Source organism: Microtus oregoni, unplaced genomic scaffold, assembly GCF_018167655.1.
Source record: "Microtus oregoni isolate MIOR12 unplaced genomic scaffold, Mior012 000015F_ref0000493, whole genome shotgun sequence".
In the NCBI taxonomy this organism is placed as follows: domain Eukaryota; kingdom Metazoa; phylum Chordata; class Mammalia; order Rodentia; family Cricetidae; genus Microtus; species Microtus oregoni.
The window spans coordinates 40687144-40705093 of NW_024543074.1; the positions used below are offsets into that span (position 1 = coordinate 40687144).

A 17950-nucleotide genomic window follows, 5' to 3' on the forward strand; every position below is an offset into this window, starting at 1 on the left:
AGTTCAGGGCAAGGGACCCCCCATGTGGGTGAGATATATATCTCATATACATAAGCTTAAATGGTTTGTTTGATAACCAGGGACCACACACTTAACTGTTCCCAGTTATCACCCTGGAGAGAGTCTACGAGTTGGAAGGCTCAGCCGCGACTTACCTGCTCTTGGCCTAGCGTCTTGTCACAGAGTTTAAGCGGCTCCCATGACACTGATTATTTGAAGGACGAGGGACCAGATTTCAGACCACAGAGGGTGGCAGGGTTTGGAAAGCTGGAGGGAGATGGGGGCCTCTAGAGAGGCAGCTGCTGAGGGGCCCAGCGCATCTTCATGATACATCTGGGTCTGTGGCCAGACCCCAAAAGACCAAAAGTAAGAATTTTCCCTAAAAATATAAATTATTTAGCAACTTATTTTTTATTGTATCATTTTTCTCTGACAGTTTTATATATGTATACAAGGTAATTTGATCACATTCGCCTCGCAACTCCTCCCTCCCACCTTCATGTCTTCTTTTTTAATAACCCCAGAATGCAATCAGTGCTGCTCACTGGGGTGTGGGCTGGTCCACTGGAGCATGGAAAGCCTATCAACAGCCACAGTCTCATGGAAGAACAGACTATCCCCCCACCAGCAGCCATCAATCATCCATAGGTCCTCAGCTAGGGGTGGGGCCTCAAGAGAACCTTCCCCATCCATGCTGGAATACTAACTGGATTTATTGACTCGCTAACATTTAAAAACAGTGACATCTAGCCAACTAAAGGCCAACGCTGGACAAGTCACAACATACTGCTGGGTCAAATGGGGTCCATCCACGGGCTAGAATTCATTAGAGGACGCCTGGAAACTGGGGACCTGGGGTGGGGAGTGCGGCTTAGCTTGGTCCATGTACTTCCCATGCAAGCTTGAAGACCAGAACTGGATGCTGAAAATCTATGCTTTAAAGAAAAAAAAAAATCAGTCTGCCTTTAATCCCAGCACTCAAGAGGCTGAGACAGACCGATCTCCATGAGTTCGAGGCTAGCCTAATCTACCAAGTGAGTTCCGGACACGCTCCAAAGCTACAGAGAAACCCTGTCTCGAAGAAAAAAAAAGCCAGCCGTGGTGACACACTTGTAACCCAGCAATGGACAGGAGGAGGCATGAGGGTCACTAGCTAGTCTAACCAAACTGGCGAAGCCCAGGACCCTGTCTCAAAAACCAAAGCAGACAATACTCAAAGAATGACATCTGAGGTTGCCCCCCAGCCTCTACATACATGTGTGTATATGTGCAAGTGCACCCACACCCACTCATTGCCCCCCCACACCTCCCACACACAATTAATGAAAAGCTTTTGAAGAAAACAGCTGTGAAGGCTTATTGTCAGTAGAATAACCAGGAAGTCAAATTACAGACCCGGTGCACTGGCATCATTAACTGCTTGCTGACGTTAGGTAGCAAATGTAGAAACTAGTTATTTCACAAATCCACATACACACACACACACACACACACACACACACACACCCTCTGCGGTCAGCAGCTGACAACGATTAATACTCAGAAGGAAATAGGCAAGAAGAGACAGTTCCCACTCGTGCAGTGTGCCTGAGCGGCAGGAAGCCACACACACCTGCCCCAGATATTCTAACTCAAGGCCTCTAGGAAACGCCTTCCCTCTAACCCCCCAAGACCAACCCTGCACACAACTGGAGGTCCAGGCTCTTAGGTGGTCAAAGGACCATGTCCAGTGTGGTCCTCGTCCTGGCACTGCTACTGGGCACCCAGTGGAGGAGCAGCTTTCCAGAAGCAGCCGTCATCAGAAAGGAGCACGGGGTTTACGGCCCGCAGTGCTGACCTCCACCTTGTCCTTCTGCACGCCAAGGGAGGGGGTAGACTGGACTCAACCCAATCACACAGACGGTGGCTTTAAAGTGATGGCTAGAGACAGACGCGGCCAAGCCTGTTGCCCTCTCTGCTTGGCTGCGTGGCTCCAGATATGTTACTGAACCTCACTGTCCCTAGTCACCCCATTTTTAACTAACACCAGGACACCGTGACACAGTGTAGCGTGCTCATTTGGGGAGAAGGATCTTGAGGCCTCAAAGGCCAGTCATGGTTCCTAAGTCGGGGCTGCCAGACCTGGTAATGAGAGAGGACTGGTTCCCAGCTCCACACTGTCTCTCCTGACCTCATTCTTAAAGGGAGAGGCTCATGTGTTCTCCATGAAGCCACGCTTCCCTTGGGGCCCCTGGGTCGGGCACGTTGCCTGGATCTCATAGGTACAACCCCATCCTGGAAAGCAGTGGATGGCAGGCGCCCAGCCAGTCTGTGCAGCCCAAAGAGCATGCTAAAGGTCACGGCTCAGACCGGATCGAGACCAGGATCCGGGCTCGGAGCCTGACCTGCTGGCATCTGGCACAGGGCCACTCTTCACTGTCCGACAGGAAAGCTGTGGAGGAAGGCACTCCCAGGGAAGAGGCCTGCAAGAGACCCTCACGTGGGAGTGGAGTAGGCCCAAGAAGTGCTCTGCCTCCCAGATGTGGCAAAGAAAAGATGTGTGTGGGAACCCACAGGGTGGAAGCTCCTCCACGTTTGAAGAGTTCATCCTTCCCAGGCTCAGGGGTTCTCAGCACCCTGAAGCTCATGGAAGCCAAAGTAGTGATATTTCATTTGTATTTTCGTAAATGAAGCTTGCCTGAAGAGCAGAGAGTAAAACAGCTGCACTGATCAGCCTTACAGACCAGGCGGTGGTGACACACACCTTTAATCCCAGTAGTCAGGCTAGTTTGCAATAGAAACCAGGAGGTAGTGGTGCACACCTTTAAACCCAGCACTAGAGAGGAACATAAGATGGGAGGAGACAGGTTTCAGGCTCAGTCTCATTCTGAGGATTCCCAGAGGCAGGGTTGCCATTTTTGGACTGAGATAGAGGTAAGAGCCAGTGGCTGGCTGTTTTGCTTTTCTGGTCTTCAGACTGAACCCTAATATTTGCTTCTGGATTTTTAGTAATTGTGCTAAAAGCCACTCCTGAGAGCCCTGGCCAGTGGTTACTGAGAGAACCAGGCAGTTCATCCCTCAGTCCTCAGTCACTAATGTGAAAACACAAACAGGAGGGGTCTGGGCTGGTCAGAAACGATCACGTATGTCTCACCAAAGAGAGCAGGCCCCCAGAAAGGCCTCCCACCCAAGCAGGCAGATGAGGAAAGGCTCAGGGAGAACTTCCGGGGCTAAAGTGATCAAACACACTTCCTGGAGGTGGCTGGCAAGAAGATAACCCTAGAAAGATGTCAGAGGCTTGAGTTCCTTCCCAGGTGGGAAGCGTGAAGGCAGCACTCAAGACTGCTTCAGGTTCCAGACAGTCGGAGAGAGGCAGGCAAAGAGAAGTTGTTCACACCGCGTTACCTCCCAGCTACGGCAATGCTCAGAACCTGTACCACCTCCACGAGGGCCAGACCGCCCTCCCAGAGCTCTCACTTCTCGGTGACAGCATAGCTTCCCACCCTCTCAGACACAGAGAGGCGAAGAAACCAGTCCCTACCCAAAGCCAGGTCAAGCTGAACACAGCCACTTATGCGGCTGTCAGGGGCTCCAGCTGGGTGCTAAGTGCCGTTCTCAGGGCTTTGCGTGCAGTGACCTGTGACTACTTCATCCTCAAAAGAAATACCAAGATAATTACCGTCACTCTTGTGACAAAGCCCAGGGATTTCAGGTGCGGACGTCGCATGGCCCACCCTAGGCCTGGGGATTTGAATCAGGCTGTGGGGTGACAAAGCTGGAGCCTTCTAACAGGCCATTCACAGTCTAAGAGAGCAGGAAAGGCCTATCATGGCATCACCCAGGGGCTTCCTGGGAAGATTCCGTCCCAAGGTAATGGCCTCTCCCTTCTGCTCAGACATCCCAGTAGGAGGGAGTAGAGGGACAGACTAAGACAGGTCCTTTTTTTCTAATCAGTAATTACTGAAGGGCTCAACATCTCTCTCTGTGTGTGTATGTGTGTGTGCATGTGTGTGTGTGTGCATGTGTGTGTGTGTGTGTGTGTGTAATTATACATGTGAATGTCCAGCTGTGTGCACCATGCCCATGCGTGTGGAAGCTAGAACAGGACATGAATTGCCTTCCTCCACCACTCCCTATCTTACTGTCCTTAGGGTTGGTCACTCACTGACTCCGAAGGTCACTGTTTTGGCTAGCCTGGCTCTCCAGCGGGCTCTTAGAATCCAGTGTCTTTGCCCTCATTACTGAGACACACACTACCAGCCATGCCAGGCAGGCTTTTTATGGGGGTGCTGGAGATTCAAATCCAGGTCCTCGAGTTTGCAGAACGGAGCCACCTCCCCAGCCCCCAACACCATTCTTACTACCACTGTTTTAGGTGAAGGAGTCTGTCCCGAGAAAGTGGAAGAGAATCCAGCGCCTGAAGCTCAGCTTTCTCTCAGGAGCAAAGGGAAGAAACCTGGGGCCTGCTTTCTTCCTTTCCCTCTGCTATCAACACTCAGCAGAGGGCAGCAAACAGAAACCATGAGGAGATAAGGAGAGGAGAGCGCCACATGGAGAGAAAGCTACACACGCATAAACACACACCCACCCACCGCAGCAAGCGGAATTGTTTAGCTTCCTCTAGCTTCCAAAGTATGAACACTCCGCCTCCTCCAGTGAACAGGGCCAGGCAGAAAAGAGTCGAAGCTGAGGAGACACAAGTTCTTTTTTCAGCTTGTGAAAAATACGCAGTGGACTGGATTTCCGTGTGGGGAGGAAGAGGGCTGCAATCAGGACATGAAGGAGGCCGCAGAACTGGCGAGATGCAATCGGAAGACGGCTCTTCACCTTCCACACTGCGTTGCCAAAAATCTGGGCCCCTGCCTCCCCAGCTGCAGACAAGGCCACACTCCGAATCTCGGTCCAAGATGCGCAGGGCTGATGGGAGCACAAACTCACAGGCACAGATTCCGCGTGTGAGGGTGAGTCCAGGGGGGTCAAGAGGCGGGGTCCTGATGGCTGAGTCCAGTGCCTGGGATGACGCACCCGGACTCCGGGTAGGTGTGCTAGCTTGAGATCTGTTCAAGGTCCCCCTCACTCCTACGGGTGTTCATACCCTTCTGTGGGGAGCAGCTTTTCTCCCACCCCTTGCTCCAGCATGGGCGGAGTCTACCTGCAGATAGATGGTTGTGATAGCGTCTGAGCATGGCAACCCTACAAGGGGACAGAAGGACCAGCAAGGGCTCATAAAAAAGATAGTTTCTTCTCTCATCTACACAGGCAACTAGAGACAGACTCTCCCAGAATTATGTCTAGGTCCCAGGACTCGGTCTAGGTCACAGCTATCAGAGAAAAAGCAAGAGAATCCAGATCACCCAGTACTGAACCACAGTGGTCCCCAGAGCCTGTGAGGTTCTGTATCGTTTCAGGCTGATCCGCTGTTATTCAACATAGATGCAGAAGAGGACATAAGGAGGCTCTAAGGGCCAGTTAGTTCTGTCTGCTGTGGACAGTAACGCTGCCACATGCCTTTGAATCTGTCTACCCCAAGCGGGGTCCCTTCAGGGCCTTAACATTTAATCCATTTTATTTGCTGGCCTCTAAGACTCTGCCAGATCATCTTGGCTCTCAGGGGAAATAATGGCAGAGGAAAAGCCCCTGCTGTGAAACTATTCGTGGACCTCAGAGCGCTGCATCCCCGCCTGCGCGCCTCCTGGGAGAATCTGCTTAAGCGATCGCCCCCTCTGGGGCCCCAGGTTCCATCAGACAGAAATGAAGGAGGTTGGACTCCATGTCCTATGAAGCCCCCTGCCTGCTTTGACACTGTAGATCATTCAACAAACACATTCTACCCTCCTGTCTCCAGACATCGGAGGGCAGGGAGGCCACCGGGGAACCTGTGGGAACTCCTACCTGTAGAAACTTCCTCCTGGCCCCACTCCACCAGACATGAGAGCAGGGGTTCTCTGGAAAAACAAGGTTCGTATACAAACTCTCTGCTTCCAGACTCGAGACATCCATGGAAGATGAGAAAGACTGGGTAGCTATACAAAACACAGAGGCCACGGTGAGGAGCAGTGAGTTATTCAGGGCCACCTTCACCTCCAGGTGCCTTTTATAAAGCCACAAAAGACATCCTGGATGCCACCTCTGAAGAAGAGTCGGGAGGTAGACAAGGTACAATTAGCAAGCTCGATGGTTATCTTTTAAATAGGCTTTCCCATTCCTTGCTCCATTATCTGTTATCTGTCACCAAAGCTGACATACAAAAAGCTGCCTGCGAGAAGAAGCTAGAACTCAAACAAAACGCCTAAGTCGGGGCTTCAGCTTGACTCTAGACCGTTCCTACACACGCTTCCAAACTCCTGGGACCCTGGGATGACACGATCAGAAAAGCCATAACAAAATATCTATTTCCCAGTTCACAAATGATGCCAGCAACCCCACTTGAGCAGCAGATGGAGGCAGAGTCTGGGATTTTAGTGGTAAAGATGGATCAATAGTGTCGGCCCTGGACATGGGGGGGGCACCCTAGGTGGGGAAACATCATGATGAAATATATTTGCCTCTCTTCTTTCTGAATAAACACACATTTCACAGGTGAGGACTACAAGGGCCAGAGAAGTTAAACCAGAGAAGACCGAAAGTCAGACCTCTCCCAGGCTTTCCTCTCCGTACAGTGGGCCCAGGAGGAAGAGGAGCAGGCGGAGGCAGATTTGCTCTCGTGTAAGTCAAGAACCCTTCCCTGGTGGCATCGGATTGCATCTGGGCAAGCTGACAGAGAAGTGATTAGCAGACTCAGGGATACCAACCCCTCCTTGGAAAAGTAAAGAAACCGCTCCAGACCGCATTTCCGTGGTATTTAACTTGCTGACGGGGAAGGTTCTGCTACCAGGAAGACTGAAAGGGGGGAAGGTATTGATTCCGGGTATCCCAAGAACAAAGTTCAGCTCTGACACAATGAGGAAAATCCTGAGACTTGAAAATCATATCCATATTCACTGGTATTCCACGATCCCACCCATCTCTGCCATGACCCAGCCGGACACAGAAGTGGGGAGGAGCTGCACCCAGATTCCTACTGTGGGATTTTAAAAACCAGTCCCCAAGCCTGCAAGATGAAACGAGTGGTAGAATTAAACCAAGATGTCAGGCTGACTAGGGAGTGGGAATGAGAAGGATCCCCCAGTTAAAACAAATATGGCCTCGAGGCCAGCTTTCCTGACTGAATCTTACAACTTTCGGGAAAGCCAGATGTGTGACCAGCTAGACTCTGAGCCCGTGCTGTGTGCCTTATGAACCCAATGTCCTGCTTGGCCGCTCCTGAGGCTTCGGGATGAGGCATCAGGTCAAAGTATCAGAGGACTACTCAAACCGAGGTAAGGAACCTCACAGAAGAGCTACTAGACTATCTCACGGGGATAAAATCCCAACAGTTGTTTTTCTAGAGCAAGGGCTCAGGTAGCCCAGGGTGGTCTTGAACTCTTGAGCGCCCTGCTGTCACCTGCTAATATCTGGAATTACAGATGCGCACTACCAGGCAAGTTTATATGGTGCTGAGGATTGGTCACGAGCAAGTACTCTATCAACCCAGCTACATTCCAGTCTAGAAAGATTACAGCCATGCTTGGGGATGGCACGCAACAGTGACAGAGTAACAACTGCTTAGCACCGTCCCAACAATACTGGGTGCTGAAGACTGTTTCCCAGCGCCACTTGACAGACTCCCTGAAGGCTCCAGACACGGAGGGGTGGGAGAAGCCAGCCTCTTTCCTGGAGGCCAAGTGACATTCAGAAGAGGGGCCGGAGAACTCTACATCTGCAGGAGAACGGAGCACAAAGAGGCTGTGTGGAAAACTGGCAGAGTGTTCTAGAAAGGCAGCCCATGAATGCTGAATCCCGCTGCACCTACCAGGGCCCATCCTTGGGAAACAGCTCCCATCTGCGACTCCCAAGAAGCAAGGATAATCACACAGCAGCCCTCCCAAACCTCTTCAACGTCTTCCCCTTCTCTCTATACCATATTCCAAGAGGCAGACAAAAAAAACTGGAGAGCCGAGAGGTCCAGGCAGTGCCTCTAAGAGGCACTCGGTAGCTGCTCCTCTCTCTCTCTCTCTTTCTGCCCAAACGGTGGCCTTACTCCATCAATACCCTTTTGCACAGTGAGTAATTTACCATGAAAGCTAAGGCCAAACTGGCAGTTAACCTTGACCTCCCCGTTACACATCTGGTTCTATAGAAAATGAAAATTAGGATGTCTTTGGCCTCCATAGCAAGTGAATTATGAGGGCTCTCTCCAAGCAGAGGCAGAATGTCAAGAGCTATTTTGGAACAGGTCACAGCTATTCCACAAGAGAGTCTGCACCTGGTTGGACATGTCCTCCCACCCCCCAGCCAAGGCTGTGTCCAGCAGAGCATCCCAAGATAGGAATGCTATAAGGGGCCTCAGGAAAGGAAAAAGAAGTGGTCTGTCCCACTCCTCACGGGTACATACAGCATCACAGAATGCTGGCATCAAATCATACACATGGAGCAAGCAAGGCTCAGAGAGGGAGACCAGACTCATCAACACACAGCAAGTTAACAGTTGAGCTAAGAACATGAGTCTGGCCTCCTGCCACTGATGCCACATGGGGCAGTAACAGAGGAAAGAGATTTCCCACAGGAAAACCCCACTCAGACAAAGAGCTTAAGGAAGAGTAGTCAGAGTTTGCCAAACAGTAAGGTCTACCAGATAGCTAGATCACCCAGACTTTGGGATGATTCACAAACTACCAGAGCTACAAGCCAGGTTCAAATCGATCTGCTCTGTAGCAGAGAGTCCTCCGTGCCCCCAGAAGTCAGAATGCCCAGATGGCAGCCTAACACTAGAAGGGAAGGGGGTTAAAGCATCGGTCTCAAAAAGTCAGCCTCCTCCCCCGAAGCCAGTCAGGAGTCAGTCAAGGCTGACCCTGACCCACAACTTCAGGCAACTCTGATACGTCCCACTAGAGGAGACAATTCAAGCATGCCCGCTCTTGCCAGGAGCTGGGGTAGAAAAGCTGGGATGGTCAGAGGAAAATGACAGCACTTATCTATGCCAGGAGGCTGCCAGTCCACATCCACGCACACACGTGTGTACATACAAACACACAAGCACAACTGTGAAGAGGCAGACCGTCCCAATTTTGTCTACAATAATCACATCTCAGTACAAAGAAGTAAGGCTGGAGGTGTTCTGTGCTGGAGGCACTGGGCACCTGTAGCTCTGTGACATTTGAAGAGCTCTCTACTAGGGCATCTCTGTGACTTCTGGGCTCCCCCAAGGACCAAAGGCGACAAATTCCAGGACAGGCACTCCCTACCGGACCTCCTCTGAGGAAAGGGCTCAGTATTCTCGAGAGGCACAGAATCTGATTGAAATAGAGGCAGGGTGTAGTGTGTTGCAGGGAGATGGCTCGCACTAGCTGGTCATACAGAGGATGCAGGTTAGATTCCCAGCACCCACATGGTGATTCAGAGCTATCTGTAACTTCGGTTTCAGAGGGTCCTATGTCGTCTTCTGGCCGTAGTGGGCACCAGGCACACCTACGGTGCACACATACATGTAGGCAAGACACACATATGCATTAAATAAGCAACAAACAAAAACAGAGGCTCCAGGTGGGAGACCTAGAGGAGACCCAGGCGTCCCTGTGTAGACGTCAAACCAGGAAAGGTCTGGTAACACTAGAAATAGCCGGTGAAGATGGGGGCTAGGGGCAGAGACAATTTGAAGAACACAGACAAGAACAGCCAAAATCTCCATTCCTACCGACAGAAGGAACAATCCTGGGTGGCACGGAGATTCAGGCAGGATCCTCCAAGGAAAGAGTTGAAGAGGCCAGGAATAATAGACGGCAAAAAGAGGAGCGGGGTCAGCCAGGGAAAGGGTCCAGGGCTGAACACTGTTTTAGGCTGGAGTAGGAGCCTGGATAAGTCTTTCACCTTCCCAGAGCCTCGACGTTCCCATCGCGAAAATGGAAAGCTCTGCTTCGGGGCAGACACGCAGGACAGGTGAAGCAAGGAACTGCAGGCTGGGAGCGAAGTCGGAGAGAGGTTGCTCCCCACTCACGACCGCGGACCACTCACCTGTACCACCGCGGGGGCCACTGCCACTCCTGATCCCCCAGGGCTACCGTCGGGCTGCCGCTCGCGGTACAGAGCCCAGAGCCCCACGTTGGGCAGGAGGACCAGGGCCGCCAGAGCCAGCGCCACCGCCTGCAGGAGCCGCTTCTCTTTGCGCCTCATCGGGGCCGGTCCGCCCCGCCGCGCCCCGCCGCGCCCGCTCCGGCTTTGCGCGTCCGCCTGCCCGCCCGCCCGGCGGCGGCAGCAGTTCGGCCAGCAGAAGCGGCCACGGCGCCGGCCCCGCTCCAACTCCGCGGCACTTCCGCCGCTCGCCGGCGGGGGAGCCGGGCGCCTCCACCATGTCGCCGCCGCGGGGGTGCGCCCCAACCTCTCCACCCCCGGCAGCTCATCCCAAGTCCTGCACACCTCGTCTCCTGCCGAGGAATGCACAGTTGAGCCCTATACTCCTCAGTTCTTCAATCCTCCACATACTTATAGAGTATCTCAGCCCTTTGGGGTGCAGGGAGCCCTGGCTTCATTACGCTTCCCCCCCCGCGGGCCTCGATGGTGTGTCCCGCTTCTCCGCTGCTCCCCGCCCGCCGCCGTTTGCCAAAGTCCCGGAGTTGGCGAGTTGGGCGCTAGCTGGGGGCCGCTGGGCGTGTGATGGGGACGCCCCAAAGACCCGCGCGGCTCTCCGCAGCCCGCGACAGCCCCGGGACTGCGCGTACACAATGCAACCTACCACGCTGGGATGCTACAGGGTACTCTCTTCCCGGCTCTGCCCCGGGACGTGCAGACCAGACCCGCCTTTGACCTGGAGACTCCGCGCAACCTGTGTGCAGAGGGCACCATGAGCATCGCTTAGCGTTGTGCCTGGTTTCCTTCCTCCTTTTCTGCAAGCTGTGCAGCGCTGGGTGCCCCGTCACCAGTCTGGGCTCTTTGCAAAATCTACAAGGAGACAAGAGTCTCCTTGCGAGAGCTATTCTCATGTACATCCAGCCCGGTGGACTTGGACTGCCTTCCCGTCTCAAGTGTGCTTCTGAACACAGTACCCAGAGCCCTTCCCAAAACCTCATGTCGTTTCTTTTTTTCCTATTCAAACCACCAGCGAGCGCCCACGATGGGCCAGACACTGAGCCAGGAGTGAGGAGTAAGGAAAAGCAGAGCGCGCACTGGGTCCTGGGGGCTGCAGCGCGAATGAGTGCCCAGGACGAGGCTGTGCTTGCCAGAACCATGACGACATGCCCAAAGAAGTAAGGCTTCTGAGCCACGGACCTGGACTCACACGAAGCCTGTGGGATCCTCCACCAGTCGCTTTTAACACCTTGCTCCCCGATGCCCAAGAACAGTCCCTGCTCTCTGCCTTTCTCTCTGCCAACCTTCTTGCGGGCACATGCACTCGCTTGATCCTCTGCTTCTCCAGCGAACTGAGTCCTAACCTGGGACCAGTGTCCTCAATTCTAGCCTTTCACCTCTAGGCTGAGTAGTGATTTTTCTGACGTCACAGCTTGGGTCCACTCATTGTAGAGTCCACAGTTCTAAGTTATATATCCCTAAGGTCAAATATCTCCACTTTTGGTTGACTCTGCTTCCTTTGTGTCAGTTGCTAGCTCCGTGTGTTCCTCCACACAGATCCTTGTACCCCCCCCCCAAAAAAAAATCGTCTATGTCAGGGACGCCCCTTTGTATAGGGAAATCACCACCTCTTCTCCCAAGTTTTCCCAAACGCAGCCTCCTTGCTGTTCATCAGAACATGGCAGGCACTCCTACATCAGGACCTTGGTCCTATCCCCATACCTAGGTGTATCCTCTGACCATTCTTCCGATTTTATCCCCCCCCCCCCTTTATGACTTTTAAGAGATAATTGACAGGGACTGACAGATGGCTCAGTGGTTAAGAGCATTTGTTGCTCTCCTAGGGGACATGGGTTCAGTTCCCAAAACCCAGATTTGGCTCCTGGCACCCACATCACACAGCTTGGGGACAATTGCCTGTCACTCTAGTTCCAGGGCATAGCCTGTGTTGAGTACCTAAATACATGCGGTGTACCACACATACATTTAAGCACACATACTCATAAATAATAAATAAGTCTTTAAAAATAACTTGTAGTCTGCTACAATATACATGGACAACTTTACCATTTTAACCACTAAAGACACGTGTGTTACATTTCTTGTAACAAAAAGATGAGAGATGCTTCTAAGACTCAGGAGGTAAATGAGTCTTACAAGACTCAGGAAGTTTGGAAAGTTACAAGCTGTCCAGGTTCCTTCCCAAGGTTACATAAACTGTATAATGCTGACCAAAGAGGATCCCCGGGATCAACCATGCCACCTTTGGGTTGTGCTCCAGGATGCATGAGCTGTCCCCCACACCAGTGTGGGCTTTTCAGTGATGCCCCGGCAAACAGTCCACTGATTCCTAAGCCGGACTTGGGTGGAATCATTTCTTTGGTATGTTGTCAATGTCCTGCCTGTGACAGACATTTGCTCGTGTCTCCCCAGGAAAAGTCATGCTCACATTTATCCAGTTATCTGTTGATGGACATCTGGGCTGTTCCCATCACTCCCCAGGATTGAGTCATGCTGAACCCTGTGTCTGGTGCGGCCGTGAGTGTGCAGCATTGGTGTGCTTAGACAGCACTGTTTCCACCCCTGAGCATGGATAGCTAGCAGCAGCTCTACGGATCCTGCTACAAACATCGTGGCTTCCCTTCACCTTAGCATAAGCCATGAAAGGGCTGAGGATACTGCTAAGGCAGCAAAGCACTTGCCTCACAAGCGTGAGTACCTGAGTTCTAATCCCCAGAACCCAAATAAGAAGCTAGGATTACAATAGCTCATGCTTATAGTCCCAGTGACAGGGAAATGGGAGGTGGGGACGTGTGGATCCCTAGAAGCCCTCTGGCCACTAGGAAGACATTTGTGAAATGACACTAAAGTTGCCCTCTGACCCCTACATGCATGTGTATGTGTACACACACACACAAGCACACACGGGTGCGCTCACACACACACTAAGCGGTGAGACTCCCTAGTTGCCCTGATTTTTAATACCTTACATACACACCTGAGAACCTCACCTCAGGGTCTGTCCACATAGTTTTGTCAATTTGATACAGCCTACAGCCATCTGACAGGGGACTCTTGACTGAAAAACTGCTTAGATAAGATTAGCGGGTGGGCGAGTCTGGGAGGGATTATTTGGATTATTAATTGATATAGAAGGGCTCAGCCTACAGTGGGCAGTCCCTAGGCAGGAGGTCTTGAGTTGTATAAGAAAGCTAAAGGAACATGAGCCTGGGGGTGGGAGTGTGAGGTAGAGAGTGAGCGAGAGCCCTCTTCCATGATTCCTCTCGCGAGGCCCTACACTGACTTCCTCCAGTGACAGACTGTAACCTGGAAGTATAAGCCAAACACCCCTCCTCTGCCCGAGTTGCTTTCAGTCAGAGTGTTCTATTATAACACCAGAAGGGAAACCAGATCTGGGTCTTTGCAAATTTCTAGAACTCTCTTCCTCTCAACATTTTGTAGGGTTCCCTTCTTTCTCTTAGGAACCAGACCAGAAGTCCTACCTCTTGAGATGGCTTCCCTAGCCTCCATCTCAGCAATCTCCTCGTCTTCATCTGCTTGTCTTTCCTAGGGAGCAGGTCTAAGGCTGGGCCTCCCTGCCAAGAACACAAGTCCTGAGCATTTAGAAAAGCAACGTCTCCTTGTCTCCTACGAGCACCTCCATCTCGGCCAACACATAACACCTGCCTTTACTGCTAACCAGAAAACCAAGGTCTCTTCCTGCAGAGGAACGTGTGACAAGCACCCAAGGACTTCAGTTCACTGTCCCCTGCATCTTGTAAAGCTGAGGACCCAACTGGATGTTCTACTCAGTAATTCCTGGCTGGGCGAAGCATGCTGCTAATGTCACCAGGGAAGGAATGCATTCAGTGTCTTTCTCCTCCCCCTCTTCTTCCAGTTCCCTAGAGTATCCCACAGGAAATTGGATTTGAGCTTTCTCACAACGAAGCAAAGTCACTTGTTGATCAAAGCTCTCGGCAGCTCAATCTGCCCTTCCCAAAGGGGACTCCAGTCGGAGAAGCCAGCTTTAATCCGAAGTCTCTTTGATCACTTTCTACCATGTGGGATGGACCCGACAGAAGGAGGGCTCCTGGGAGGTTATTTTACTCACCAAGAAAATGCCACTTCCCTGGAAAACTGAACTAGCCACGAACTGAAACTCACAGGAGCTGTCACTTCCAGCCCAAGCCATGTCACTAAGCCTGGAGTAGCCATGACATGAGATAGTGCACACAATGGACTTACGGCAGACGCTGTCCAATATGAGCATAGTCAGTGTGGGTGGAAAGAAGACTGAGCACTAACTGGAACATGGAGGCGATTAGAAGCAGGCGGGTCAGCTGCAGGGCAAGTCGTACTGCTCTGACCCGCCCCCCCTCCCCCCACCTTGTTCTCCTCCTCACCTGGAACTAGCTACAGGTACCTTCTTCCTGTTCCTCTTTTTCTGGCCCTGAGACCCTGCCTTTGCTGTTTTTCTGCCAGCTGCTTGCCAGATCTCCCCATGGGGCCAGCCGGCACTCAACCTCCAGGTCCCTTCTAGAACATGACTTCCCAGAAGGATCCTTTTGAAAATGCTTTTTTCCACTCTCTATCTCACTGTGATTTCACCACAGTCCACGGCCCTCTTTGCCGCAGGCTCAGGCACCTGCTTATCTCCTCCTTCACCTTCACCGTAGGAGGATCTAAAGAGAGCATTCTTTAAGAGCCTTGGGGCAGGCCTCTTGCCCTCTCACACCCTGCCACATTCTCCCACAGAGAAGGGCTGATCTTGACTTCAGAAGGGAGATGAGGGGCTCATCTACACCTTCCTATTTTCGCTTCTTTTTTAACGAGCAGTTTGTTTCATGGTTGGCTCTTCGGTGTTCTAGTAGCAGGAACCCTCAGTGAAGAGGGTGACAGGTGCAAGCCTTCAGCACACAGCCCCGGCTGAGTGTCCTCACCTTGCCTTCAGAAGCCCTGCTGCAGAACCAGGCTGGTGCAGCCAAGCTCTAAGCGAAGGGACATGAAGTCCTTGAGGTGAGGTGAGGTCAGTCTTTTTCCAGCACTCTTTAATCTTGTCAAGTCCTTAAGCAGATTCAAGCTCCCATTTCTTCCTCAGCCGGGCTTGGTCCGTGTTTAGGAGCACTTGGGAGGTGGCGGTAGGACAATTTGAAGTTCAAGGCCAACCTGGACTAAACAGGGAGGGCAGACTATGTAAGATTCCCTCCCTACCTCCCCCCCACACACACACACACAAAAACAAGACAAAACAAAACAAAAAACAACCAGTCAGAACTGGATAACTAACTCAGCGGTTCAAGACATTTACTGCTCTAATAGAGGATTCGGTTCCCAGCACCCATATGACAACCCACAACATCAGGAATTCCAGTTCCAGGGGATCTGACTCCCTCTTCTGACTTCTGAGGACACCAGCTGCCTACACCGTGTGCAGACACACACACACAAGCGAAGCACTCTGTCCTATTCTGTTTCTCTATTGCTGTAATAGGACACGAACTAAAAGCAGCTCGGAAAGGAAACCGTGTGTTGGACTTACAGGTTACAGTCCATCACCAACGGAAGCCAAGCCAGGAACCTAGAGGCAGGAACTGGAAGCAAAGATCATTGAGGAATACTGCTCACTGGCTTGCTGTCCAGTTTTCTCAGCTTGCTTTATTATATTACCCAAGACCAAATTCCCTAGGAAACTAGAGTTACAGCCGAATACGAGGTGCTTCGTGTGTGCTGGAAACTCATCCCAGGGTTCTCTGCAAGAACAGGCAGCGCTCTTAATTGCCGAGCCATATCTCCAGTCCCTAATTATTTTTCCCTTTGTACAAAGGAAGAAAGGAAAAATGGAAGATGGGTAGTGGATGTGGGGCAGAGGGGTCTCTCTAGGCATCTGAGTCTCCCTAGAGAGTAAATCTGCTCAGTCAGCGCTTCTGCCCTATGAGAGGCTTGAACACGCTGAATCTATTGGCCGTTCGGTAGGCTCACCGTGCTCAGCCCTGCACACAAGTCAGGCTCTCTAAAGCCCTGATAAAGCCTTCCTCGGGCTACTGCCCTCTTTCTATAGCAAATTAAAGCCTAGGCAACTCTGTGGGGTTTTTGTTGTTCTTATTTGTTTGTTTGTTTGTTGTCTATGCAGGTCATCTGACATTCTACTAGGCACCTGCCAGCAAACTTCAGGGAGTCCAGGTTGATCAGCTTGGATCTAACCACGAAGAATGAGCCCTGAAATAGGGCTAGGCATCTCTCATCTTAATTTACTGGTCCAATAATTTGGTGGATAAACTGGCTGTAGTTGTGTGTGCAGGTACTTGGGAGGTGAAGATGGGAGGATCAGGAGTTTAAGGTCATCTTAGCAAGTTCCAGGCCAGCCTGGGCTACAAGTGACCAGGTTTTTATAAACAAACCAACAAAGCAACAAAACAAAACACGAAGAATAATATGACCAGCTTGTAAGAGCCAGAGCCACAGAAAGTTAAATTCCATGTTTGGGAAACTGAGGCTCACAGGAAGAGCAGTTCCACTCCTTACTACTACAGTCTGGGCGCTTCCTCCCCAGTCTATTCTCCCGGAAGTGCTCTGGGTGTTGCGTCACTGCAGTCCGGGATATGGGTCTTTCTGTTCTGTTGAGCAAAATCCACCAGTTTCCTGACATCCACGAGTCCTCTCCCAGTTCAGAGGCTGGGTCAGAAGTGACCCCACCCTCAACTGCTGTATCAGCTGGTTACAACATTCTTCTTACAGTGATTGGTCCCGGGATGAGCACAGGCCTCCTGGAAGGACCATCTAAACTGTGAGGTTCAAGTCTGTGGAGGAAAAAAATGACCCTTGGTTTCTGACTGCCTCGAGTGTTGACTATGAGCCCACTGAGAGGCGTGGACTGGATTGGATCCAGCTCAGCTCCAGCGTAGCCTCTCAATGCTCCTGCAGGAGTGGAGATACATCTTTAGAAGTCACGGGTGTTAGTTCCCACCTGTAATCTCTGGGCTTTGGAGGCAGAAACAGGGGGATTGCTTTGAATTTGAGGCTATCCTCTGCTATAGACCAGATAGAACTTGGTGGGGCATGGAGGGGGAGATAGAGTCGTATATCTGTTTGCTCTGAATAGACTTGACCCAGAGTAGCCAGGGAGAGGATTCAGAGGGGGAGAGAAAGAATGGTGCCGGAATGTCTCAAACAGCTCTCTTGCTGTCAAGGTCCTTCCTTTAAGTAGTCACAGCTAAAGTCCCCCTGTCTCCCTCTCTAGGCTCTGGTTCCAGTTCCTCCTCTCCCCTTCAGGCTCACTGACTTCTTCCTGTCTGTACACCACAGCACCCATAGTTGACTGAAGCGGAACTAATCCTCAGAGCAGAGTGACAAATTGATTTCTTCATCTTCTGAGCAACCAAACGAATGGGCTAATACCAGAGGAGAAGACCTTGGGTCATTCATTCTCCGGTTCATCAAACTAAAGCTGTGGACGAGCCCGTGACCTAGGCATCAGGACCCAAAGATAAATGGTGTGATGCGTTTGATTGGAGGATAGTAAAGGTTGCTGAGAGCCCTGAGGAAGGAACCTTTGATCCTGTTAAGAGCCAGTGGAAGAGGTCACAGAGTCGGTGATGCTTGGGTGAGTCCTGAAAGATGCTTGGGAATTTTCTGGAAAGATATAGAAGGAGCTAAGAGTTTCTTGAAAATAAGCAAAGTACAAAGGCAAGCAATCTTGAAGGCACGGCGACCTTATGGAGGGGTGCAGAGTTCTCCAGGAAACCCTAAACAAAATGCCCTGTGGCAAGCCGAACAGCCCAAAGGCACAGATGCCTCGCCCTCCACAGGGCCTGCCACTGTGCTTGGCCCCAGG

General features: G+C 51.6%; 1 protein-coding gene across 2 annotated transcripts in view; it reads right to left on the bottom strand.

Annotated features, from left to right (window-relative positions):
- Galnt10 (polypeptide N-acetylgalactosaminyltransferase 10) overlaps nt 1–10342 on the bottom strand; it is a 134572-nt gene extending 124230 nt beyond the window's left edge. The window contains exon 1 of one of the 2 annotated variants that reach the window (XM_041664711.1): nt 10069–10342. In XM_041664711.1, the coding sequence (XP_041520645.1) occupies nt 10069–10227 (159 nt within the window). In that variant the 5' untranslated portion in view covers nt 10228–10342. The remainder of the gene's footprint in view (nt 1–10068) is intronic. The other variant, XM_041664712.1, reaches the window with a different exon arrangement.
- Between the last annotated feature and the right edge of the window lie 7608 nt (nt 10343–17950).